Raw genomic sequence first — 27844 nt, forward strand, 5'->3', positions numbered from 1 at the left:
GTCAGTTTGAGACGGGGAAGCTGGCTGAGACAATGTGGCCACTATCAGACACTAATGAGAAAGCCTGGACCAACGGTGACACAACAGGTTCTGCTCCACAGGCAACCTGGCCTGGGACTCCTCCAGTCCCTGGCACCTCCACCCATGCAGAAAAAGTAGGTCTGCATGGGACCCAAGGGGAAGCAGGGCCCTAGTGACATTCCACGGTTTGTGCCAAAACAGCTAAATGGCAACCATTTCCCTGGTGTGTACGCAATCTATAGTTTCAGTTTCACCTATCTGCATTGTCCCAGGTACAAGTAAACAGCTCTATTGAAAACATTTCCAAAGCCTCACTAGACTGTGACCTGAACGGGACATGTAAGAAAGGTGTTATACACAGAAGACTACAATGAAAGCTTTATACAGTGGATAGTCATATGTGCTGCTTAGCATTGGGAAGAAAAAACTAAAAATCCAGCACACTGTTGATTATTTTTAGTCAAGACTTTACTAATAATGTTCAGACTTTCGTCAGGCAAGGAACCGAAGGGGCAAAACGTTCTGGTGTGCATGAACTTTGTAGTAATAAAAACAAAAACAGGGGAAATGCCTGATGTTTTTGTCCATTTATTGTCATGTATTGTTTTCATTCATTTCATGTGTTGTGTTTTGGTAGATGGACAGACCAACTGATACAGGGCAGCTTCAGAAGTTCAGCACTCACAGGCCTTTCTTAATTCTTGCAGCATGTTGTCCGGGTACATTATTAGCAGTTGGCTGTCGCAGCCACAGATGATCAGGAAACCTGGACAGGGCTCTGCAGACGAGAGAGAGTGGTGAGGGTTAACTCAGTCCAACAAGGTGATAAAACACAAAACCTTCGATGTTTAATCCCATCAAGCACTCAACTCTCACTCGTGTCAGTTAAATGGTTACCTTGGCAACCACATGTGGCCTGGGGACTCCCAACCAATCACAAAGCTGATTCCTTTGGGTCCGTACTGTGGCAAGGTCACTCTCCCTGGAACAAAAACCCAGCATGACAACGTGTCACATAAATGACAAAAGCATTTAACAGTCACAGAATATATTAATAACTGCATCCAATGAGACCACTAACCAATTAGTATCACTTAGCAGGGTCATGACATCATCCAACACCTCAGGATCTATGACATCATCGTAGGTCAGGAGCATCTCGTACATCTGGCTGGCCGTGATCTTTCTGATCTACAGTTGCAAGAGAGGCTGTTGTTACACAAAGCAATGTAAAAAGACAAACAAGAGAGTCTACAGCCAACTTCACCATGCTAACAATGACAATGCTAACATGCTGATGTTAAGCAGTTATGTTTACAATCTCAGTTAAGCATGTTAGCATCTTATCATTTGCTGATTAGCACTAAAAACATCATTAAATCACATTCATCCTCTGGGGACCATCAATGTTTGTACAACATTTCAGTGCAATCCATCTGATATATTGTTGACATATTTCAGTCTGGACCAAAGTTGTGAGCAAACCAACCAACCAACTGACGTTGCCAAATTTTAGAGCCACACTGCTAGCATGGCAAAAAAACATCTATGCAATACAATAATATTACTGGCCAGTTTAGCAGGCTAAAGACAAGTTTCATTGGTATTTGGAGAGTGCGAATGTTGTAGCATAAACGAGATTGGCTGCATTTTTTGAATGCGGAAAGACAGCTTGTCAGTGGTTTTATACGTCTATTAAGGTTGGTGAGTATTCCTGTATTGTGAACTTACCACAGGGAAGGAATGGCAGAGTAGCATCAGCAGCTGGGACAAAACTTTCTTCCTCACCTCACCCTGGAACTGGATCAGCCCACAGAAGCTGGGAAACACCAAACAGCACGGTCAACATGGACGGTGGTTTCTGCCTCAGTCCCGTATATAATGCGCACATTTGTCAGTGAGATGGAGACTTACACAGATACACAGGCGCGCAGCTTGGAAATATCTTTGGCCTTCTTGACCTCTTTGCAAAGAGTCAAAAGCTCCACACAGAACTGATGACTTAGAAAACAAAGACAGAAAAACTTTAGCTCTCACAGAGATCATCCACTTTTTTATTTGAAGAAAGCTGCTTTTTATTTAAACACTCACTTCTCTTGAGTGGTGAAGATTTCGAAGCAGCTGTTGGCAAGCATCTGATTGAGCATCTTCAGAAATGGAATAGACACCCTATAAAAAGGAAAAGAAAACACAGTCAGAGGATATATTATGCTATGAATATATTAAACTATTTTTCTGGTGGCTTGTAAGTGTGTTTGTAAAGAGTGGATCACTTAATGCATAAATGGCACTAACAATGAAAATGAATTGGAAGAACATTCTGCAACACATAAAACCAAAGGTAAAGAACAGACAATTAACCCTTAAAAGAAGTTATCTTAAAAAGACCAGGCTGACACATCACGGAAAGGGGGGGGTATGTGTTTGTGTACCTGTCATTGCGGAGATTGTCTCTGAAGATGTTCAGCAACGTATCTCCAAACTGTGCCAGAGCAGCACTATTGTTCTGGATCCCTCTCAGATAATCAAACAACGACTGGGAAGAGAAATGCACCTGAATGGAAGCAGCGGAGCCTGAAGGTTAGAACAGTGGGCTGAAACACACAGACTCCCACTCATTGTGGTGGGGTTGGGTGCTAGCTACAACTGTTTATCTAACACCATCACTGTCCTTAAGAAATAAAAAGGGAGGATATAAGCCGTAGAGCACGGAACAGAGATTTGCTTTACGTGTTGTGATTTCCTAGAGTAGACGGTTTAAATAAAACTTGACTGAAACAACAAAACTACTGTGTGCTTATTCGTGACTGACCATGAACCTGAGGGGCCTTCGAAAGAAAATAAAAATTGATGATATCATCAAGTGTCAAACCATGAGACTTGCAACATAGCAACACAACATAGCAACACAATGTGATAGAGATAAACAAAGTTACATGGAAACTTTGGGTCTGATTTCCTCATCTACACGTACCGTAAAAACAAAATAATTTGTGTTTTTATTTGTGTGTTTCAATGGTTAAAAGGTTATTTCAAGCATTTAGAATTCATATTACTAAGAATTATACACATATATACTGTGAAACACTTGTGTCCTGAAAACACTCGGACAGTTTCTGCTGTTTGGCTTTTGCATGGCCTTATGGTCTCTCTATGTTGAGGCTGGCCTTCAAGGCAATTCCTGGAAGTCTTTCTCTGGCCTGTGTGAATATGTGCCTGTGGTGTGAGAATGGTAATCTTGGCCCATGTATTGATGCAGTATTGGCTCAGTTTTCTGCATGCAACCCTGTACAAACATATCAGTCCTTCTCGTCTCCGAAGACGTATCTGTGGCAAAGAAAGGCTGGAAGAGCAAGATGAGAGCCAGATCGTCTCTAAGGGAATATGTTTACAGCCTCCATTGGCACATGAGTTCAACTTTACTGACCTCACTGCTGCTTTAAACTTGTTTTTCTTTTATTATATCCACAAACAGTAAAAGTTAAAAATAGCTTAATCATCACAAATCTTTGAGTGCAGGGCCTGTTTCGAATGATTGGTTTGAACAGGTTAGGTCATACTGGAGGAGCAGGGAGAACTTGATCAACCCCAGTTTGGGGCCCCAGCTGAGCCTCCTGGGTGATGGAGTGAAAGGGGTCAGGAGTGGAAAAAATGCAGACATGCTTTTAAGCTGAGTTAGCTCTGGATTGCAAAGATTCAACGGATGGGAAATTCTTGCCCGTCAGTACCACGAGACACCCGACAGATCGATTTGTTCTGGATCACTCTGGATCAATGCTTCAAGCCCAGGTGGTTGCCACACTATTGCAAGCAGGGACAGGGTGGAAATAAGCACCACAGCCTGATATCTGTGATTTTAAGAATTCAGTGAAAGTCATTCTAGAGAGAGTGAGGGTTTACAGTGCAGAGGATTGAGTAGACTACATTAGACACACGGCTCCCCCTGTTGGCCTAAATTCCTCCTAAATAATAACAAACCAAGATCTGACTTTGCCAACTCTTTACTAGCAGCAGGATTTACAACTGTCCAAAAAAAAAAGAAAAGAAAGCAGCACATGCCCCCCCAACAAATAATCAGGCCTCATTATGTGGTTATTAAGTGTTTCTATTATATATCATTTCCAGGAGTTCTATATTTCCTACCAGCGGTAAAAAGTTGAAACAACATCCTGCCTAATCCAAACTAAACTCCATACACTATGCTCCATTCCAGCACCATTTGTGTTTAATTCTCGTCATTATGTGAAATTTTTGTTTATGGCCTCCAAATATGAATACAATTATAGACACTTCTACTAAGTCAATACTGTTTATGAAAGTGATGTTTTTATGATTTACAGACGGGTGACAAATTAAAGGAAAAACCAAAATCACAGATAGTACAAATCTGTGAAACGCTACTGGAGGGATGGAAAATCACTCCCAGGTGTTCAATTGAGTTGAGATCTGGTGGCGGAAAAAGCCACAGCATGTGATTCATTCTCATCAAAGCATTCAGTGACCCTCGTGTCCTGCATGGAACTGTCTGCATTTGTTTTTCTTTACATTTTATCATCCATCTGTACATCATACTGCTCTGATTTGACAATGTCCTGCTCCTCCCATCACATTTGACCTACTGTGGACTCGGTGATCCCTCCCACAGACACAGTGAGGCCCAGCAGGGTGTGGCACTGATACTGAGGCAGTCCCAGCAGCTGGGTGATGTACTGGAAAGCTTGGGATGGAGCATTCCAGTTCAGACTGGTTGAGGTCTCACTGAAAGACATAGCACGTGGAGTCAATCACAAGTTGTCGCACATACAATTTCACACATCAAACTTTCATATTTTATGTTTATTTGCAAAAACAGTCAAGAGCCCGGCATAAAAGGCTGGTTAAAATCACTGCAACTGCTTGTAATGCTGCTGGACGAGCTGCAAGTTGAGAGCAGGGATGACTCACACAGGAAAAATGCTCAACAGCTCCTCTCGGTGGGGGATGTGAGGGACTGCAGGCTCTGTGCTGTGGAGGAGGCACAGGAAGATGCTGCCAGCGTGGGCTCTGTAGCGGTCAATTTTCTCTGCTGCCTGCTGGGCCAGGCAACACATCATACACTTCACCCTGCATACAGGATAGTAGGAAATAAAGAAGATAAGTGTGATCATTTAATCCACAGAATAAGAAACCCTTGCAGGTTTTCACTTAACTTCTCAACAAATGACAAATCACAAGTCTGCTGTTGTTTTCAAACTTTTCAGATAAGTTTCTGGTGACAAAGATAAAACATGATAACAATTAACATTAATTCATCAGTCTTATACTATGAAGAAGCCCAAAGACAACACTGGGTGTGAATTCTACCTTTTCTTTTTTTAAAGATATAAAAAACATATCACCAGTAAACTAAATGTCCTGTTCCTCTATTATAATAAACCTACATGATCCAAGTTGGATTGACTTAAGGTATTGTGGCCACACCTTGAGACATCAAAGATTACTCAAATCAATGAGCAAACAACACGCCTGGGACCGACTGGCATTACAACATTTACGGTCACCTGCTGGTGACGTGACACACAGCGTGGAGTTTCTCAAGCTGTATGCCCAGGTTAATAAAAAAGAGTTGGTGTTAATCAGAGTTTTCAGTTTGCTACTCACAGGTCTGGAGAAAGGATCTCTGGAGCATTGCTGGCCACCAGCACAGTCACATCCATCAGACTAGTCATTGCTGCCTCCCTCACCCTGGGAATATAACAGAGAGTCAAGACTTTATGCTTACAATAATTATCTGATGCATTCAACATACATGATGCACACATACAAACACAAGCTGGCACAAGGACACACGCCATAATTTGTTTTTCAGCGTCGCTCGATTTGGCAGTTTTATAGTCAAATTAGCTTCATGGCTGTGGGGCACAATTTGTTTACGTGAAATTCATTCAAAAGTCACACCCTAAAACAGGTTCACAGGCTACCAGTGGAGCTCCTGATTTTTGGCCCATTGGGAAACAAGAAAGACAGATTGAAGAACAGTCATGTCGCAATAGATGAAAGAGAGAGGAATCTGTCCCTGTGTGGGTGTGGGCTCTGAAAAAAAGTGATGCAAAAAGAGAAAACAGAAGATAACAGGAGAGATAAGGACGTGTACACAAAGAGGAAAACAGCTTCACAAGAAAGAATGAAGGAAAGAAAAAGATTACTAGACAGGGTGAAAGAAGCAGCCCATCCCATGTGGTGAGCACAAGTGACAAGCCTGGTGACATTCCTGGCGGTAAGCATGGCCTGGGGCTACTAGTGACACAGGCATGCATGTCATGTCTTCGTGTCCCCAGGTGTAGGGACAGAAAAACACCAGAGGCCTCAGGCAGGGGAGCATTCCTAATCCCTGAGGCAAAATAAAAAGAGCATGCGTGTATTTGTGAGCTGTGTTTGTGTTTCGACGAGGAAGTTTACTCACCAGGCCCCTACGTCCCCTCTGCTGTCTGTCGTGTAGTCATTCATGCTGTTTAGCAGAGCGCCATACACCTCTGCTACATTCTCCGAGCACAGCGAGGAGTCTGGGGAGCCGTGAGCACAAACACCCGCCTTCACACATACTCTGATGGAGGAAGAAAAAGAAAAACGTATTAAAAAAAAGACTCAAAGGCCACCAGAGGAGATACAGTATCTGATGAGCTGGGGAAATAAAAGAAAATGTAATTTTGAGGATAAGTAGTGAAAAAACAAATGGATGGGCATGTCATTCATGTCCTGCAGGTATAGTCAGTCACCTGTTTCTTTTAACATTACTGCCAACACAACTACATGGTTAAGATAGCAGACAGGCAAGACAAATAACAGACAAGAGACAGAGGGGACACTTAAACAACTAAATAAAATAATATATATATATTGATACTCACTGAGCAATTGCTTTGACTGCATCTCTCCTCGCCTCTGTAAAACTCCCCTCCTTCTGGCTGACAGCGCACATCTGCTGGAGGCCTTCGAGGATCTAACACAGCAACACAAACCATCTTATACCTTAATACTGACGCAGTGAGATGTAAAAGGGCTCGAAAATGTACACATCCTTCAAACACACCTGCTTCAGTTTGCTAAGGATCATAAATCTTGGCAGACAGCCGAGGGCGAGGGCAGATCCACAACGAGTGAGCATCTGCGGACTCTTCAGCCCTTCAATGTACTGAGATACCAGGACATCTACACATGTGTACACAAACAAACACACACACACACACACACACACACACACACACACACACACACACACACGCACACACACACACACACCATGCAGATTACTTTCAAATTCAGACATATAACTAGTGGAACGAGGAAATAATATTCAACCCACCCTGCATTTGTGAGTCAGCTCGGCCTGACTCGGCCTGGTAGTACTCCTCACACAAGGCGGACAAGGCCGACACCACTGAGACCTGCAGACCAAGAGGATGAAGGTCAATGAGTAGTAAACAACAAATAGTCTTTCTGAATGGGGAGCAGGATTTCTATTTTTACAAATAGTCTTCAATTCCACAGTTTTGAAAAGTACCAAATGAACACACATTGAGTGTGTATCTGCTGATTAGAATTTCTTAAGAGCAGCCACTTCGTTAACTACTGCCAAAGATCTGCATTTAATTGGCAGGAAATTCTCTTTGATCCACTGTGTTACGTCCATTTCATAAAGAAAAATGAAGCTTACCATAACGCCATCCTTCACACTGCTAGAAACAAGATGAAGAGTATTTATGGTGTCGTCAATAAGCCACTGCCAGCCAGCTGAAACAGGATGTCACAACATTAGAGACCTTTAGCTAAGATAAATGGAATACGAACATTTAAATGCATTATTAAAGAATGAACTTACCGATTACAGGGTCGTTCTTAAAAGGCATTTTGGACAGGGACAGCTTTTCCATAAGACTGCACACTGTAGAAAAGATAAAACTGATCACATTTACTGTATCATGAGAAAAGAACATTGCCCTTAATGTCTTCCATCAGGTTTCTTGCAACTCATTAAAATCAATGAATTGCTTTGTGAAAACCACTTTCTTATTTGCTTTTGGACTTACTTGCTGGCCTCATTAGCTCTCCACCAAAACCCCTATAAAAAAGCATAATTTTGATATGAAGACAAAACAATATTTAGATTTTTTTTACCATACTGCTCATGAAAAATCAAACAGTCTGTCTGCCTACCTGTACTGTTTTCTGTCATGTAGCTGAAAGTAAGTCAAAAAATGAACATCAGCAACAGAAGACGTTTTTGACCACCATTTATTCAACTTGAAACAACATTTTTGGTCAGCTCTTTGAGGTACACCTACCCTCTGGTGAATGTTTTTTAATGCGTCCACACATTCTGAAGAAATTATGTCCACAACAGTCCTATAGGACAAATACAGGGAGACAACACGTGAGACTCATTCACGTTCAAAGCAACAGAGTAGCACATCTTGCTCATCTTCACAGTATATTACCACAGTTCAGGTAGAAGTTTTAAAGAATATGTTAAAATTATGGACTAATACATCTTCGTCTAGCTAAATATTCCATTGACTGGGTACTTAAAGTCTACCTGTTGGTCTGAAGGCCCAGTTTGTACAGAGCATGTGTGATCTCTGCACATGCCAGTATGGCTCCATGGCGACCGTGGAGGTCAATGCCCACTGCCATGGGCAACAGCTGTGGCAAAACTGAAACCAACAAGGAAGAAAGAGCTCCTCATTTATCTACTCATGATTATAGGTTTCAGTTAATTTTCCAAAAGACATTTCTCATAAGTAATTTACTTTCTCCATTGCCTGGGGAACAGGCAAGGTGACATTGTTTACCTGTTGTTGCCATATAATCAGGTGCTTGAGGCGTCAGGTTGTGGAGTGCTTTAGTGGAGAGCTCTCGGATCACACTGCAAAACACACATCAAGAATATAGTGCAGTGTAAAAGAATTGAATTCAGAACTACTATACCTATACCCTCATATTTAGTGGCATTTATGAAGACAGGGCAAAACAAGCACTTACCCATCCCAGTGGTTGATTTTCATGGCTGCCAAATGATCTATCATGGCCTTGGTGTACTCTGGGAAACTAGCTATATAGACACTTTGTGAACAAAAAAAAGAGGTTATATATCACAGAAAATCAATACCAGCTTCAGAGATGCCTATGTAACCATTCAAAAGTGGGGAAAAATCCATTTCAGTCATCTCTCATCTTTTCTACATCTTTATTCTATTTTCCTTGTTAAGTGCAGTCAGTCGTACCCCGAGGCTAACATCTTTCTCCATTTTCACTGCTTGAATGTTTGCTCTGCTGGTAGTGACACGTTTCTGCCAAAGGTGACAATTCCTGACAGCGTTGGAGCTTTTCTGTGTTGGTTTTAATGTACACATTTAATTCCTGAGATGCCAGATGTGTATGTACAAGGGTGGCAGAATTTGATTGGAACACATATTCTCCACAAGCTAACCAAGTTTATGTTATTTGTTTGTTTACTCAACAGGGACCATATAGATAAACATTGTTTCATGGAGAGAAGCAATCCAACAGATGTCATGTTCATAGGGTGTCTAGCTGAAGCTGATTTGCAGCCCTCGTCCCAGGTTAGGCTTTTACATTCAGGTTAAAACAGCTAAACAAATACGTGGATAAAACTGGCTATATGCAGTAAAGTGCACATTTATAGTAACATAAGCAATGGCTACATTTTGGGAGGTATTTAGGAGCTTGAAGCTGCATGTTTGAGGTGTAATATCAACACTAGATTTTGATAACTTTGCTTTGGTGCCACACTTAGTTAAACTAAACAATTTGCAACATTTAGTTGTATTTGGTAAAAAGCTGCATATTTCTGGATACTTAGAAACCAAGAAATAACCAGAAAACGTGTAATGATGTCTGCACACTACACTCCTCTGACTTGAGTGTATTTTTCTCAGATGCTGGTGGAACAGGGGGAGGGGAAGAAAATCTTTTGGCCACAAGTTCAGCCATGAAGTTGGACTTGTTTCTGTTTGCCACACCCTCTGCACAGAGACAATTTCCTTCCAGATGACCACAAGTGACACTAGAACTTAACTGAAATATGTGCTGTGTCAATGAGGAAGGATGGAACCTGTTGCCACTTTAGTGTTTAGGCTGCTATAACAACATTTACTGAAGTAAACAACAAGTCCATCAGAACTACCAATATGGAACACACACTGTTTCTTACCTAATGTTCAGATAGCAGTTGCTGAGATTCCCAACAGCATAGTAGTCTGCTGCGGTTACGATGTCAATACCATGAGGAAATGTCCCCTATTGAAACACAAGCAAACAACAAACAGCTGAGACGTTTTCAGTTCATTGTGTAAGAATGGTCCATGTTGTTCGACACTGAGCAGATGAATCTGAGATGGGAAATAAGTGATTTGGTGCAAATTCAAGTAGTGACCTATGATTTTAGGAGAGATTTATGCCTAAAGGACTGTTGGCAAATCAAATGCCTGCTGGTGCCCTGTAGTTGTACTGGAAGGCTATTTCTTTGCTTTAAAAGCTTTCACTAACGAGACAAGTTTGAGCAAGACCTGGATATTTGGCAGCAAATAAACTTCAAATCACAGTAATTCTGTTAGTCATAGCGGTCACAAACCTGTCTGCCGACATTCTCCTGGAAGGCAGCCTGGGACAAAATGAGACATAAAAAATGAACTTCTGTCATGTAACTGTATATCTTTAGTTAAGCAATCGCAGGACGTTGACCAGAGAACTTACAGAGGCAGCTCTGCGGCAGTTGACATTTCGGTCAAACACAGTTGTAATCAGCAAAGCACTGCAGAGAGAAACACAAAGCATGGATTGGAGAGTATAAATTATCTGATAAAAGACTTGTACATGTCCACTGAAGGCAATGATGAATGCATTTCTTGAGTTTAGTGTTTCTTACAGTCACAGAATGCTTAAAAATTAAAGTTTAATGCGTAGACACCTTAACTTAGTTGTAGTCAAATCAGCATGTATCAGTTCTTCCACTATAGCTTTGTAAGTGTAAAAGGTGCTGCTTTGTTTTTTGACAGTTATCAATTTCTAAATGTATTTGCAAGAAAAATAGGCCCATATTGACGCTCATTGTCTGCGTCTTTGCAACATTTCCTTTACTGAGAGACTAACCGTGTATACATCGGCCTTGTTACAGTGCACCAACAGTGTATCAACATCTTAGTACTTTGACAATCAGTGACTCAGATTAAAGTGATATCTAAATCTAGATTACATCATCACCACAAAACAGATTTTGGTTGTGGTGCACAGGTTCCCGGAACAACGCAGCCACAAAGTGATTAACCATGACTCCCCCTGTGATACTGGAAGTTGTCTGATTCTGTTTTGACCTCAATGTCCCTCCACTCTACACTGCCTCTACAAGCCTCAGGTGGGGTGGGTGCATGAATGTCAGTTGTTGAAGGGGGGGCCAACCCGCTTATTCATCACAGTGACAGCCTGAGACTAACTGCTGTTGGCCTTGTTTGCTCTCCTCCCATGTTCCCTGCTTGCAAACAACAAGACCCAGTCTGGATCTTTACTACCTGCCCCAGTATGGCTTTACCAACAGCCCATGCCCTGAGGGCTTGCACTCTGGATAATGCCCTAAAGGACATTCTGAATTATGTCTGCAGCAGCTCCAATTAATAAGTATGCCATGTAAGTGTAACGGTGCAAGCAAAGATACAACTGTGTGTATGTGTGTGCCCCCAAGTCACTTAGTCTCACATTTACAAAAGTGAGTTTTCTGTTAATGTCATCAAGCTGTGATGAATAGAGCAGGAACCAGCTTGTCTGAGCTTTGCTGCCAAACGGCGACCGAAACCTACAGCAACAGGCGAAACCTGGCAATCCTGTAGGCTAGGGAAAGAGAGGGTGTTGTCGCGACTGCTGATGATAATGGTAGTCGCAGGGGTTCAAACTGACATCGCAGAGCTGGTCTGCACAGTCAGAGGCCGCAGGTCTATACATGCACGCCGAGAGAAAAGAGATCAAGGAGGAGGCAAACCGTTACTATTGACAAAGACTGAACACACGTCACTGGATGATATTGCACCCTTTCTCGACACTGGTTGCCCATTAGATGTAGCTTTAAAGTGTTACTCATTGACACTCTTTTAAGGCTGGCTCCAGCTTTTGCTCCTGGAACAAGTCCTTCTAAGCCATTTTGCAATCTACACTATAGACCAAAAGAGATTTCTGTTCAATCCCTAAAACTTCTAAATCTGAAAATAGGTCAAAGTAAAACGGAAGTTAAAGTGTTTATTGACCCAAAACAAAAAACAAAAGTCACAAAAAGCAGGGGATAAAAAGTCCTCGTAAAAACCACAGTAATAATCTGACCAACAGTCTCTCTCTCTATATGTTAAAGGTTTATTTATGCCAACTGTATGAAGAAATGAATACCCAGCAAAACGTTTTACATACAGCATGTGAGCAAATAGGAATAAAACCAGAGTCCCAACCTAACGTCATGTCATTCAATGCTTGTGCACTGTCGGATATTATAACACAGGGAGCAGAATTTGCTTTCTAATAACACTAAATGACGGAACTGATGCAAATCTCTCCCTCTCTCTGCCAAATATCACGCGAGCATGTAGCTCTTTTTGTAGTTGCTGTCATGTCTGAATAAGGAAAATTTGTGTAAAATTAACTTAAGTCTAAATGACAAAAAGCCAGCAATGTTATAAATTGCATGTCTATTGTCTATACATTTTACATACTGTATTTTATTTCTTATTTCACTGCACACTGTGCACTAATTCATTTCTACTGACTCACTGTCTCTATGCCATCATCACACATGGACCTTAGAGACACTTCCTGGTTGTTATAACACCAATAAAATGCACATAAATCCCTCCAAGCTCCCCACTGATGCTTTGAAACTTCACTTAGTTCACAACTGACTTTCACAACAAGAGTGCGTGGAATAATTTTAAGGATATGAGGGCTCTATGAAGTTATGGAGCATATTGTTACTGTGTCAGACAGGGCACACAGGAACGCATATCAACAGCATGTAACGTAACAGGGAAACGCATGTATATAACAAATGACTGTCATTTATAAGTGACATAAATAAATATTAATTACTTTTGGAGTCAGACAACATGTGATGATCACCTTTTGATACCATAATCTTAGAATGACATGTCTGTGTAATTAAGCTATAGACGTACTGAAGCCTATTTCCATATGTGGGCACACAAGCAGCACACTGCTGGTTATGTGGAGACATGCAAGATTGATGTGGCACAGGAAAACTGGTTTGAGGCAGTAAATAACTGCTTAGAGGCAAACCATGCAGCTTCTATGCAAATAACAATGAGAATGACATGAGCTGCTACCTAAAAAAAATCTTACTGATGATTTGAAAAGTGTATTCTGCTTTCATCTCTTGATTGTAGCTGCAGGCTTATTACAGATATATCAGTAAATGCAAAATTATGTTTATGGGCTACAGCTCTATTCATATCTGACCTGTATTCTCCTTCTTGGGAAAGAGGAGTGATTATGTTGTTGAGGGTGGCAATGATGGCATACGGGTGATGTTATGCTATTGTAAATAATGCTGTAAAAATGTACTGTAACAACACACAGCAGCAAGAGCAAATTCAATGGGGCACATGAGAAAACAGGTACAGTTTGCAGCTGACCCTGGCTTTTGAATTTTCCTTTGGGGAAGAATGAAGTATGATTATATGGCACATTCATTGTGAAATTAATAATTTGGGCCACTTATCAACACAAGATTCACTCTTGGAAGGAAGACGAAGGTTACCTGGCAATCTGAGGGACAAAAGGCTTGAGCTCCTGGGGTTCATAAGCCCTGGCGAAAGACCAGCACACATAGCAGGCAGCGTCACGCACATTGGAACCAACGCTGCATGCTCCCCTCTTTTCCTCGTAGGTCAGGGATTTGATAATGAGCGGCACAACTGCAAGCACACAACAGAAATGGATGAACAAAAAAACAAGTTCAAAGAATTAAAGCTATATCAAAAACATATGTTACATATACTGTATGCAATCTGTGAGGTAAGGAGAGTTCAAAGATTATGTGTGCTGACTGTACTATTTATTTTATAATAATGAAGAATTCAACATTTATTTTCGTGAACATTTCCAATTTTCAATACGCCGAGCCTCCAAACTGTGGTAAGCATTTCAGATTTTATTAATTATTATTAATAATAATATAGTTATAGTTTACGTGTATTTAAAGCACCCTTTTTTTAAGTGCTAACTGTTCAGTGGTGGTCTCCCTTGAAAATAAAAAATTGATTAAAAGCAACTGGAAATTTGACTCTGAACTAAATGCAAGCTACTGCCTGCCCACCTATTCATTTTCTACTGTGACATCAGTGAAATCAATGTTCTCATATATAATAATTTAGTAACTGGTACTTACAGCAATAAAGCCAGCTCATTTAGTAAAAATTTTACTTTTCTAAGAGTTAGAAATCTTTGACACTGTATTACTTTCCTTGATCACTGCTCACATAAAAAGTGAGGTAACACTAAACAAGGTCAGCACCAATTTTACCTGCAAGTATGCAAATGTCACGTTGATCTTGCCAGCTTTGAGGCGTTGATGTAAATCAACATGTTTTTTGGAGTAACTGCAGAATGAGGCCTGTGTGGTCACTTCCACAAAAGAGAGAAATGGAGCAGGAAGAAGGAGTGAGAGCCCCCACCCCACCCCATCATGTAAATCATCGCTTGAGGCTTGACTAATATCAGGTACATCGATGTTGCCTGAGGGCCCTGCTGTTTGGGCTGAAGCCCCACCCACTAGTGAGACAACACCTCAGAGAGAGGAACTCACCACACAACTAACATCAGCACACACATGCACCATCACACACCTTCACAAACACACTCTGAACTTTTAGAACATATTGGAGCGAACGTCCTGACCAGATACTGACGCTGGCTGAGGACTGTGGAGCGGCTCTCTGCAGGCTGAATACTCCGGAGAGGACACTGTTGTTACAACCAGAGCAGGTAATTATTTTCCTTTCTTTATTCTTCCTTCATTAACAAGGAAGCAGCATTAAGTTACATTTACTTATTTACGGCGCTCTGTTCTGTGTTATCGAAAGAGACAGTGGTTTGTGAAGGTACTGTTGACTAGTTTGTGGGGTATATTTAGAGCAGATTTTCGCTATGTATGCACCTGTTACCTATGGATTTTAATGAGCGCCTGCTTGCACTGCCACAACTGATGCACAGATAATGCTGCAAATACACCTGGTCTATGCAGGAGACCCTCAAAAAAAGGTCAAGATACTTAGTTAGATTAAATAGCCTTTTTTAAAAACTATTTTATATCTATTTTATATAATTATACAGAGTGGTCTGTGAATTAAAATATTAACACAACATCTGAGCTCAGTGGAACCAAATATATTTTCATTACAAATAAAAAACAAAAGGTTTTAACTGGATTATATTCAAAGTGAAGAGATACACAGTCCAAAAGGAATTTTCGAATGAATTTCACATCTTAAGAAGGGAGTGGCTTTGCGTGCTACGACAGTTGGGCAGAAACTTGAGTGACAACTTCTTGCGACAGTGCATGACAAGCAGGTTCCTCCATGTGGCGCCCAGCAACACTTAACTCACAGCTTTAGGTGATGTTTCATTTCAAAGGCGAACCTGAAATGTTTCAGATGCCACCTACTTCACAGTTTTTTTAATGGCTAGTTTTAACTATTACAACTCATACTAGCTGGTACTTTGCATGGAAAATTATTAGAGTTTCTCCAGAGCTGGTGAGATCATCAAATGATGATGATTGGGAGCTGCATCCCGCAGGTGTAGTCATGGGAAGCAGGTGGCTGGTGGTTCCCACGCCAACAGCATAGAGTTTAGTAAGGCTGAGAGAGACAGCAAGTCTCTGCATGCCCTCCAGGTCTGTGTTAGTAAGCGCCTAGTGTGCCCAACACCTGCCTACCTTGCCCTAGCGTCTCTCTAACTTTACAGGACAGATGAGTGGAGTGATATCAGAACAGAGAGACAGGCAGGCAAGTAGAGATGTGTGTAGGCCGCTGTCAATCAAAACCTGCGCACCTATGCAAACATGTGGGTGCATTTTTGCATATACCAGACAAGTTTTCATATTTAACTATTTCTGTTAGGTGTCCAACCCAGAGTAGATTAACAGTTGCAGAAATACATTAGCCTGAGGGTGCAGTGTTTTGTGCAGCTAGAGATTTTTTCTGCCCGAGCAATTAAAGAAACACAGAGTGAAAAACCCTTCCAATGAGAGCCACTCTCCACCAGAACCAGTCAAACAACTCCATTAGTCTCATTACTTGACAAGTGAGCTCAGTGAGAATCTGGTACAAAAGCAGCAATGATTCATGAGTTTCTCTTATATGCTTTAGTGTCACATTCGCCAACAGCTTCAGCGAACAGGGGAATTTTAGGAAAACCTAAACCACTACTAATTCCCCAAATGCAATGTGCTGTATTTTTCTTTCAGAAAACAAGCATCAAAATGGAAACTACTCAGGAACGCAAGCCAAAAAGGCCCCACTACATTCCCCGACCGCCAGGAAAGCCCTTCAAGTACCAGTGTTTCCAGTGTCCTTTCACCTGCAACGAAAAGTCCCATCTCTTCAACCACATGAAATACAACTTGTGTAAAAACTCCATCTCACTGATGTCACAGAAAAATGGGCAAACAGCCCGACAGATCAAGGCCGTGGCAAAAGGAGCCCCTGTCAAATCTAAGGATTGTCCAAGCCCCCCGCCGGCAGTTCAGAACAACAGTCCTGACAAACAGGGAGCTGAGGAGAACGACACTGAGTGCAGAGATGACATGGAAGAAGTAGACGTTGGGTGTGACAGTCCAGTCAATAAGCACAGCCAGAGTGTGACAAAATCAAATACAGTAACAGAGAGTGAGAACAGGGAGAGCACTGAGGCCAAGTCTCTGCCGCGCCCATCTGCCTTCTACCCCGTCACACCCAAAAGTGACGGAGCAGAAGCCTTCAAGTCATCTGTGCAGCAGTCAGAGGATTCGCAAGCTCCCATTCCCACTTTCAATCACCCAGGCTTCCCATGGGGCACGATTTCATCATCCATTCCCTTAAAACCATTCCCCCCTCGCATGGTTCCTGAATACTCTCCTTACCTCCTGCCTGATCGGGGCCTGTATCCACCATACTACCTACCAGGAAACCCCCATGCGAATGAGCCAAACTCTCCTTCTTTCCGGCCAGAGTTTATGGATCCCCAGAGGCCTGTGGTGCCACAACCCATTGCCCCGCCTCACACTCCCCTTTTTCCCCCATACCCATATAGATACTGCCACCCTCTTCACGCAGGCCCCCCTCTGCATTATACTCTGTACAGACCCCATGAGCTCTCCATGCCAATTACAGGACCCAGATATCTTCCTTTGGATTTGTATGGCCCGACCCTTGGGCCTAAGGATTATGACTTATACATGCATTCCCGTGCCAGTCACAATAGCCTCAACGCACATACACAAGAGGAGATCAACCACAGGCAAAGTGGAGACAAGGAAACCAGGCTAAGCCCTAAAGAGGGATGTTCAGCCTTGGGGTCCCCTGACAGACCCAGTCATGCGAACATCATCCAGAGAGACACAGACGCCGAGCATTTCACCAACAAAAGTGAGTCACAGACAACCACCCAACTAGGGAACACAGCTACAGCCATGCAACCCATCAAAAGTGACTCAAGACAAGAGGAGTCTACAGAAAGCTTGCTGCAGTTAAGAACTCAGCTTGTGGATGGAGGGTAAGTAAAAATCCCCAAATGTAGTTTTATTTTTAAAAGAAATCTTTCTTTCTTGGCTTAATTGAGCTGCAGTATACTGTGTTTGCAATTACGGTAGTCATTTAACTCTTTTGGCCTGTCTCTTTCAGATCAGCTGAGAGCAACAGATATTCCTCTACATCCGTCTCTGAGTCATCATGTCCTGAAACTATCACATCAGAACAACATAATGAGGACAACAGAGAAGATCTGGCCCCCCTCAACCTCTCAACAAGGAGCCAGGACAAAGAAAAAAGTCCCTCTGACCACAGACTGAGGTGCTCAGACACAGAGAAGTTAAAGGGGGAGGAGTTGCCACTGAACCTCAGCCTGCGAGCTTCTCATAGCAGCCCTGCACACAGCTCTGCCCTGAGCACTTCAGACTATCTTCAGCAGAGGCCAGACACTGAGCTGGATGAAGAACCATGTGACCAGAGGCAGACTGCAGCACTGGCACTCTGTCAGCTAGCCATTGCAAGCTCTGCTGCCTCTTCATGTGACTTCAGCACTGCAGACAGGCCCTCTGAGGATTACACAAACACTAGAAGTCCTGGCTCTCCAGAGAAGACCAAGCAGACAACCAAGGCCAAGGCAAAGGGCATGAAAAGAACAAACAGTGGCCAGGCTGAAAGCAACTGCCATAAACCAAACAAGAGAGTAAAAGCACCGGGGCGGGCTCTGAGGAGGAGGCCTCGCTGCTGCTAACAAATAAACTCTGACTGTTATAATAAGGACAGAATATCTCTAACCTCCACCACTGCAAGCTTCATCATGAAAAGATCAACTTATTGAACATCAATATTAAAATGTTAATTAAGCACTGAAAGATTTGATCATTCTAGCAGGAGCACAGATGTGACATGTCCATAGCACTGCCACAAGGTCAACTGTAAAAAAAACCCAACAACTTTAAATGTAAAGACTTGTTGTCACAGGTATGTGCATATTGTGTCTTGTTCTCACACTTGATTGGAAAAGGTGAAAGGCAATTTTTATAAGTGTTCTTAATATTTAAATATGGACATTTTTTGTATTGTAGAAAGTTGACAATGGAGGATGTGGAAATGTACTGTAAATGTAAATATGTTAATAAATAAATAAATAACAAATACTGACTTACATGACTGACTTACTGCTTACAGATATCTTATGATGACAATTTCAAAGTGAATTTTTGGACACATACCATCTGTCAATCTGGAAGGCAACAGCAGGCCTCTCCTACCGAGTTCTGCCAGTGCCAGGCAGCCTCCATGCCAAGCATTGTCTGTTTCCTGGAAGCTTGAAAAAAGACACACACACAACACAGATCAAAAAACACAAAACATGTTATATATATATGGGCCTGTTTGAAAAGTTGTCCCTGTGTGACGGGTATTTTGAAAAAACATATAAGAGATGACAAATGGCGTGACTGCCGGAGAGAGCCAATATACCTGAAGCAGTCCAGCACTGATCCAACCACCTCATCTGCCAGCTCCTTGGGAAGCCTCCCAGTTACCCTCCCAATGCTGAAGGGTTAAACAAAACAGATGATTATTGTAACACATAAACTACTTCAGAGTCATTGACAGAAGGAATACCAAAGACAAGTAGCAACAAGGATGTTATCAACAGTTCAGGTTTGCTGATTGACATATGAACAGCTCGTTACCCCTTTGCTGCAGACCAGCGCACAATGGTCTCCTTATCTTTCAGTCCCACCAGCAGATGCTCTGTAAAATAACATTTTAGAGATTTCCTAAGCAGAGGTATTGCAATAACAGACTTTTTAAACTGAGTGGAGGCCGAAGCTCACCAATAACAGTCTCCACTTCCTCAGGAATGTCATAGTCCTCCTCCTGTTCTTGTGTCTCCACTTCAGGAGTCACAGCAGCAGCGACGGTAGCAGATTGGGAAAGATTTGCTGCTAGGGAGCGGTTACCTCTCTGGTACCTGAAAAACAAGCGCATAAACGTATTGAGGCACTGAGCTCTGTGCTCCTGTCTCACCGAGGACATAAAATGTGTTGCAACACATTACTCACTATGAAAAACTAGCTGCAAAGAGATCTGATATTATATATATATATATATATATATATGATATAAGTCATTCTCAACTGAACAGGGCCCATTAACAATATTATTTACACTGATGGTACACTTTTAAACATAATAAACACACACTCTTCATGCACTCTTTGTGTATCTATGTGCTGTACAGATAAAGACTGTATCAGCTGACTTTGGTTGGAGACATACTTTTCACAACATTAGATACAATTAGTTGGTTTTATGTCTGACCTCCAAGCAGCCAAACGTGGCTTCAGGAAGGTGAGGCCGAGTCTCTGGATTAGTTTGACACCGAGCTTCCTCAGCATGGCCTGGCTGCTCTCTGATAGATGTTTCTGCTCCAGACACTGCAGAATTGTAGGAGCTGGTAAAACAAAAAAGGATGTCAGTATCATCTGTTGTTATACTGTAAATTAATTGATAGATATATATACAGGAATATACATATTTTTGGAGGTATCTGGCTAGAGGCTAAGAAAGATTTCCACGCCTTTTGGTCGGAAAATAATTCTCACTATGTTGACAATTCAAATGTCTTAATATTTACATAGAGTATGTTTAAATGTCACAGGTACACCGACATCCAATAATGCTAACCGCCATCAACAAGGTTCACATGCCAGCTATGACTGCACTGTCTCTATAGAGAGTGCCATATGTTGTCAGAAATGTGCATGTCAAAGAAAAGCATGTTCATGTATGGGAAGCCTCTGTTGTTGTACTGTTTAAAGGGAAATACATTCAAATATCTCCCCTCTGGGATAGAACATTTAGATAAAGATTTGTGAACACAAATAATTCTGTTACCACAGGCAAAAGCAATTGAACAAAGCCGACAAATGTGACAATCACACGCTCAGATAAATTCTGTTTTTGCTTTGACCTCCACATGGAGATTACAGAGCAAATCTTGATTCATTACAAATATAACAGGGAAAAGGGGACCTACCATACTGTAGGAGGTCATCTCGTTTTCCATGTTTGAAAAGCTTCGCCTAGGGGACATAAATAAGATGACCATATCAATCTAAGACACTGCAGAGGACACATAAGAGCGGTAACATTTGGGAAGGCATCACACATTTTGAAATAGTACCAAATTCATACTAGCTAATTTCTTGACAGCTTCTACTTGTCCTTAAATCTTGATTCTTTGCAGCACTTATCCCTCAATCTACACACAAAAAAACCTGCAAGTATGGGTCCTTTAGGCTTGTTGACAGAACAAACTGAGCCAGTTTTGAATGCCCTAAGCATCACATAGAGCTAGAGCCAGGTTCACTTTACAGACATTAGGCACAAAAGGACGCTTTCTAAACATGTTATGCAAGTTTATATGCCAATGATATGAATGTAATGTGCTTGCTTGAGGGCTGCATTACATTACCTTAGCTGACAGGAAGAGATTTGAAAATACCTTCCCTCATTAATAAAGATTTGCAGTGACAACAGGTGTAATGTGAGAGGCATCATGTTGGGAAAGTGGATTTCATTGGAGCTAAGTACCCTCAACGGCGTTCCCATTTGCTGGAGAACCGTTTAGCTTAAAGCAGTGGATTAAACTGACATAAGTCACTTGAAGCAGCAGATCCCACACACACAACAGGTGCATTACACACCTGCCAAAACCACATTAGGTATTGTGCGAGACATACCAGTCATGTCAGCTCTTGTAAACTACCCTGTGCAGGTTTTAATGCAGCAGTGCACACAGATTACACTGGCTTCAATAACATACACAGGCAGGCGTGCACACAACACCGCAGGCTTGAGTATGCTCGTTGGGTAAGTGTGTTTACCAGAGACTGCAGAGCACCATCCAGCACCATAATGTCTCTCATTGACTGGTCATTGGTCTGGGATATAGTGGTGAGGCTCCAGTCCAAAAAGTCTCCGAGGCACTTCTGTTTCACATCAGGGCGTGTCATGAACCTGTACAGTCATGTACAATCAGACAAGAAAACAATAAAAGGCTTCACAAGGATAACAAATGCAGACACCAGTAAAGACATTACAACAACAACCTTGCCCTCTATTGGCTGGATAAATAATTACAGTTAATAACTTCATCTAGATTGTATTTTATGTATACATGAGTCATGTAGATGAAGATGTACTATGATTCACACCAGGATAAGACTCTTGACGTGGATATGGATACTGTGTGTACTGTGTCCTCAACTCCCGTCAGGTAGTAATCAGTGAGTCAATAAGTTTAGCAAAAAAAAACCTATAAAGACAAACGATTGTCCACACACTGAAATTAAAGTAAAGTAAGGATGATGAAATCCAGGTGTTTTGATTAATAGGTATCTGCTATAAATTAAGAGGTTTTTACTACTGGAATGACAGCTGTCAAAAGTGCTGCACACAGTGCTGCAAGATACCTGCTGAGCCACAAAATATATATAAATAGTAATCAGTTTCACTTAATTACACTGGGGAACACAATTTTTGTTGAGTTAGGTCTGACAGCTGTTTTTAACTAATTTTTGGGTGCGGAATCTAAAACTGATCTCAGTTTTTCTCTATCACGTGAAGTTTTTGAACTATAGGATCCCCGTTTTCTTAAAAAATATGAAAAATACTGTACTTAACAGATATGTGTGTGATAGTACTGACCTATTGGGAGCTGCACACACCTCTCACCGCACTGTCTCAATTGTGACTGCACAAACAAGTTGCCACGTAGCTGTAGATGAGTCCAATCATTATCAGTTGGCAAGTCTTACTACAGCTAATCAGTGGAATTTTGCTTATCTGGAGGGTAAGCTGTGGAGAAAAAACCTGACGTGCTAGAAAAAAACTGACTGCAATTTTAGAATCAGCATGCCAATTTTAGTTTTAATCAGCATAAAAATCTAACTCAACAGAAATTTTTTTTCAAATTGTTCCCCAGTGTTATATGACATCGAGCAGCAGTCATCAATGTGAGCAGTGAGGTTGTTGTTGCACCTATTTCAGGGACATTTCGCAGGTGAGCCGCATCTCTGCAGAAACTTCAGTATTTTGTTCATGCTGAGGTCGAAGAGAGTCTTAATCCTGTTTAGACCTTCCTGCAACAAGTTATCACCGAAATTCTTTCTATGGATGTCACAAAAAATACTAAAGGACACTGTACAAAATATTATAGGAAACAATATTTTTCTTAACACATAGCTATTCAGCTGTAAAACGTATCTAAACTGCTTCACTAATTTTAATGCAGGCCTAAAATGTGGACTGTAGGTCGTATAATGAAGAAACTAATTGTCAAAAATAGAATTGAAATAAATAATGGATCATAAAATGTGGTCAACATGTCCATAGTGTTATACTGGGAATAGGTGCACTTCAGTACAGAAATGACAGACTGTTTTATGTGGAGGCGTCAAATACACTAATGCACTAATCATTATAATGGATATTGCTAGAATCATACAGGAATATTAATGACCAGGTTATGTCTCATATCATATCCTGAATATGATTAAAACCAAGATAAGCAGTGGTGGAAAATAGTGGTGGAAAGTTTAGTACATTTACTCAAGTACTGTACTAAAGTAAAGGTTTGAGGTACTATGCTAATTTATACTTCTGCTCCACTACAATTCCGAAGAAAATATTGTACTTTTTATATTTATTTGATAGCTTTAGTCACTTTTCAGATTCAGATTAATAACACAAAATATCATCAACAAATAAAATGTGATGTATTATGACAGGGACAAGTGTGCATGTAAGGCTACTAGTTGACAGTGAGTGATGCTGAATTTAAAATATTATAAAATCATTATTAATTAATTGTTATATGGATGTTTTGCCCTTCACACTGCTCCCTCCAGGTACTTCAACAATGCAAAACTTGTTTAGTTATTAGCGTTGGCCTCAGCAGTTCCCTACAATAAAATGAGGAAGGAAAAAAATGACTCGGTCGCAGCCGAATAACAACAGATTTTATATTTAAATACTTGTCATTAAATCCTGTGGGTCGATGCCATCATTTTATGAGCTCAAGTTTAAAAAAAAAAATCTAACTTAAGGCCTCTTAAGACATTTTAAAGATCCGCTGATACCCTGTATCAAGAGTTTATCCTATCACCTTCACTGGAAAAATATGGATCTTATTATTAAATATAAAAGAATAAATAAATACCCAGTGGTGGAAGAAGTATTCAAATAATTTACTTCAGTAAAAGTAGTGATACCACACTATAGAAATACTCAATTATTAAAGTAAAAGTCCTATTATCAGCAAAAAGTAAAAGTGTTTGTTTGTCAGAATGGGCCCTGTCAGTGTTATATCATTATATAGCTGGACAATTGATGCACTGACATGTAAAAAGTGCTGTAGTGTAATGTAAGTAAAAGTTATAGCTGGTTGAAATAGAGGTCATTTGAAATTTTATATACTTTTAGGTCATTTTTAGGTAATTGTATAATTTCCCCCCAGGGATCAATAAAGTATTCCTGATTCTGATTAAATCACAGCATCATATATACTGATCACTGATTTTGGAGACAACCACAAAATTAAAATACAATGTAATTACTTGTGTGGTGTTTGGGCACTTACTTTGATACCAGTACAGATGCAGCATCCCTGGGAGTATCACTGACGAGTAGGTAAGACTGAAAAAAAAATCATATTCATACTGTATGATAACATGACTTTAGAACATCATCACTTTCTTAAAAGGTTTCTCTTTAGTTACCTCAGTTTGGATATGGACAAACAGAGGGTTTTTTTTTAGATTAAATGTTTTGCTGTATTATTATGGATATATCACTGACTCTAAAACAGCAGAGGGTGCTTTGTTATAAGTTACTCTGTGTCACAGAATTACTGCCCAACCTTTAGTCAACACAGCCAAGTGATAACTCAGCCAAGCAACTATGGGGAGCAAGACAAAGACATACAGACCAACCCCCCTAACACAAAACAACAAAACAGAATCAAGATTATATCATATACTTAACTTGCCTTTGCAATAGTTAGAATGCGGTCCATGGTTGGTTCTCTGGCCTGGCCGCCGTCTGACTCCAGGTGGCCATCCAGACGATAAAGGTCAAAGGGTATGAGGCAGGTCATGGACAGCCACAACAACAACATGTAGCGAGTTTCCCAAGTCTGGAATGAGTATACGGTGAAACAAACAAATGTAAAATGTTCGATAAAGCTGACAGCAAAATGCACAGAGGTGTAATTGTGTCATTTTCCCATATGAAAAGTTATCTCACCTCAGAGTCTTTGGGATCCTGCCTGGACAGCAGGTCCAGAACTGGTTGGACATCTGCAACCTCATGGGGAAGAAGCTGCATGAAGACTTTATAGCCTCTGACCTGCTCAGGAAAAAATAAATAAATACAAATACCACAGGGACTGTCTCACAAATCAGGGTCACTGAATTAGCTGGATAATTTTGCTGACTGTGTCATTAAAATGAGGTTTTACGCTGTGACGTGCAGTCTGGTGGGTTTTCAAGACACAGCTAATGTGAACTGTTTTGGACTGACCTTACAGACGATGTAGAGAAACCTGAAGCCCAAATACACCAATGAAGGGGGAGACTTCTCACTCCTTACAAACTCCAGTAACATGTTCACCATCCATTCTAAGACAAAATTGAAGAGTGAGAGTATATTTAAATCAAATATACATTCTCCAAATTAATCTACAGTACTAATACCAATTGAATTTAGAGTCATAATGTACCTAAGTGTGGGTCCAGCAGATGAGGCTGCTCTTGATATCTGTTCATTATCACTGTGGGAGGAAATGGGCAGAGTGTGATGACATGCTAAAACCACCCATCCAAAGCACTGATAAAAAAAAATGTATTTAAGGATCCATGTACTCTGAGGATGACTGCCTCACCCAAGAACTTCTGTGTGGCGGACTCGCTCGTCACCATGTCCCCATGTACCTCCACCAGGCTGGAGATGAGGGCTCTGGTCTCGCCGCTCTCACTGAAGCCCCCCAACACAAACGATTGTACAATAACGTCCGAGTCTCCTCCTTCACCACCGGAACACCCACCCTCTGTCTCCGATAAGGCCATTATGACAGACCTTTACCTACAAAGACTGATTTTGTTGCAGAGGCTAACGTTAGCGTTTGTTGTTATAAGTTGTGGGCCAGTTAGCTAGCTAATATTAGCATCTACGTCTAAACCGGGTGTGGATGAAAATTAGCTTGGGAAACGACGGAATGTATTAAACTTACAGCTACGACGCGGACTTGGTCTAGAGAGTATTAAAAAAGCGAGGTACTATCGTTGCTCCTTATAGTAACTATTATGATGCTCCCGCATATGCGTAGCTGTTGTGCTCGTGCCCCGCCCCGGTACGGTAAGCGAGGACGTTCATACTCATCCAAGTCACGTGACAGGCCAAGCGCTCAGTAAGCGCTTCTGTTTCTGAGAGAAAGGAAATTTAATTCATTAAATACTGCATGTTTATCAACGAATATCCCAAGTCTTTGTTACTGTGCATCTAGGAGAGCTGTCAATTTCTGGTTTAATAGCACAGGCTGTACCACTGTGATATGTTAGTTCAAAACAAACTTCATATAACGTCAAAATCAGATCTCACGTCTCAATGTACTTACACACAGTCCAAGAACAACTTTTAGAAATAGACATGCAGCTAAAAACAAGGACAACAAAGCTGAACAAAGATAAGTAAAAGTAAACATAGGACTATTGTGCACATACAAGTAGGTGAAAAATAGATGCCTATTTTTATACATAAAAAGCAACTATGAACAACAACAAACAATGTCTATATACAAGTCAAACAGTTTCTGTAAATTGTAAACAAGAACACAATAGTGATTAATGTAATAGGTTACTTTATATATATGAAGTAGGTGGATATGTACAGTATATGCATGTATACATCTCTATATACAGCATGCTTAGATTTATATCTGACAATGATGATGGTGATGATATGTTCAAGAACTATGAAATATATAATTTGTAGCTACAGTGGATGGTTCAGTGTTACAGGGTTATTGCACAGGATTGTTTTCTGACACTATTTGTTATCTATTTTGATTTAACTTTTCATCAGAGTGATGGCATGTGGAAATAAACTGTTCTTGCGTCTGGTTGTTTTGGTGCAGTGTTCAGTGGAGGGGAGAAGTTGGAGCAGGTTGTGTCCAGGCTGTGATGAGTGTGTGTGTGTGATCTGCAGTGATTGTGATTCTAAACCTGAAAAAATACAGATGAAATTGAATTTTGTTTCTTCAGGACCAGAGAATAAAACAAAATTTAAAGCGGGAAAACATTAAAGCAAACAAAAACATAAAACATCAACAACAAGTCTATGAGGGCATAAAAACCTGAGAGCAATAAAAGTTCTGCGTATGTTCCAATAAAGTGCAAATAGCAGAGTATGAAATAAATATATATGTATAAACATAATCATACACATATAAGCAAAGAAGAAATAAAATTCATGTAAGACAACTATATTTATATGTGTAAGGTGGCGAGGTATACAGCAGTCCAACAGCCTAGGAGAAGAAGCAATTGTTCAACCTGGAGGCAGTGAGTCAAACCGTCAGTGAGTTCTCTATGATGATGGAGGTTTTACAGTCTGATTCACTTCTGTTTTCAAAGCAGATAGATAACAAACACAGCAGGTTTGGATCTTCCCAGGATTTATTGTTGGTTAAGCAGAGGAAAGCAAATATTGCAAGGATTCATTATTATAATTAACAACATTTTGTAGATGTATGTAGTGTGTGTCAGTTTGCATGACACAAACAGTCAGGCTATTATGATGTAGGTAAAGTATACAGCATCAGAAAAAGAATAAAACATTTAAAAAGGCTTTGCAGCATACCAAAAAACTCAGCTTCGAACCAACTTAAAACTTCTTGGTATTTGTTCTTCTAACTGACAAGCGAGTCTGATGAGTCTGACTTATTGCTTGCTCTTCCACTTGCAGAAAATGTTTAA

General features: G+C 40.9%; 2 protein-coding genes across 2 annotated transcripts; one reads left to right on the forward strand and one right to left on the reverse strand.

The window, feature by feature from the left end:
- Positions 1 to 596: 596 nt before the first annotated feature.
- On the reverse strand, positions 597 to 25973 carry tbcd (tubulin folding cofactor D). The gene is made up of 39 exons (XM_070922688.1): positions 25753 to 25973; positions 25591 to 25641; positions 25392 to 25489; positions 25116 to 25217; positions 24859 to 25005; positions 24451 to 24506; positions 21695 to 21827; positions 20845 to 20890; positions 20127 to 20259; positions 19640 to 19776; positions 19496 to 19556; positions 19278 to 19352; positions 19028 to 19122; positions 13829 to 13985; positions 10774 to 10831; positions 10652 to 10681; positions 10232 to 10317; positions 9040 to 9120; positions 8850 to 8923; positions 8594 to 8711; positions 8343 to 8403; positions 8215 to 8237; positions 8088 to 8119; positions 7880 to 7942; positions 7715 to 7791; positions 7364 to 7445; positions 7091 to 7209; positions 6909 to 7000; positions 6464 to 6604; positions 5662 to 5745; positions 4966 to 5124; positions 4641 to 4779; positions 2454 to 2575; positions 2113 to 2190; positions 1936 to 2022; positions 1753 to 1840; positions 1103 to 1212; positions 919 to 1003; positions 597 to 799 (listed from the first exon to the last, which is right to left on the reverse strand). Exons 1-39 carry the CDS (start codon positions 25934 to 25936, stop codon positions 779 to 781), a joined length of 3585 nt encoding a protein of 1194 aa, XP_070778789.1. The 5' UTR covers positions 25937 to 25973; the 3' UTR covers positions 597 to 778.
- Positions 14873 to 18911, forward strand: znf750 (zinc finger protein 750). The gene is made up of 3 exons (XM_070923557.1): positions 14873 to 15054; positions 16538 to 17823; positions 17952 to 18911. Exons 2-3 carry the CDS (start codon positions 16553 to 16555, stop codon positions 18544 to 18546), a joined length of 1866 nt encoding a protein of 621 aa, XP_070779658.1. The 5' UTR covers positions 14873 to 15054; positions 16538 to 16552; the 3' UTR covers positions 18547 to 18911.
- Positions 25974 to 27844: the final 1871 nt, after the last annotated feature.

The sequence above is a fragment of the Enoplosus armatus genome, chromosome 17 (genome assembly GCF_043641665.1).
Source record: "Enoplosus armatus isolate fEnoArm2 chromosome 17, fEnoArm2.hap1, whole genome shotgun sequence".
Taxonomy (NCBI): Eukaryota; Metazoa; Chordata; class Actinopteri; order Centrarchiformes; family Enoplosidae; genus Enoplosus; species Enoplosus armatus.

Excerpts from the sequence above, each read along its gene's own strand:
- znf750 (XM_070923557.1), top strand. The coding sequence starts at position 16,553 with ATGGAAACTACTCAGGAACGCAAGCCAAAAAGGCCCCACTACATTCCC. Across the intron at positions 17,824-17,951 it reads ACTCAGCTTGTGGATGGAGG|ATCAGCTGAGAGCAACAGAT; the intron begins GTAAGTAAAAAT and ends TGTCTCTTTCAG.
- tbcd (XM_070922688.1), bottom strand. The coding sequence starts at position 25,936 with ATGGCCTTATCGGAGACAGAGGGTGGGTGTTCCGGTGGTGAAGGAGGA. Across the intron at positions 19,777-20,126 it reads CCACGTTTGGCTGCTTGGAG|GTACCAGAGAGGTAACCGCT; the intron begins GTCAGACATAAA and ends CTTGTTTTTCAG. Across the intron at positions 7,792-7,879 it reads TAAGAACGACCCTGTAATCG|CTGGCTGGCAGTGGCTTATT; the intron begins GTAAGTTCATTC and ends ATCCTGTTTCAG.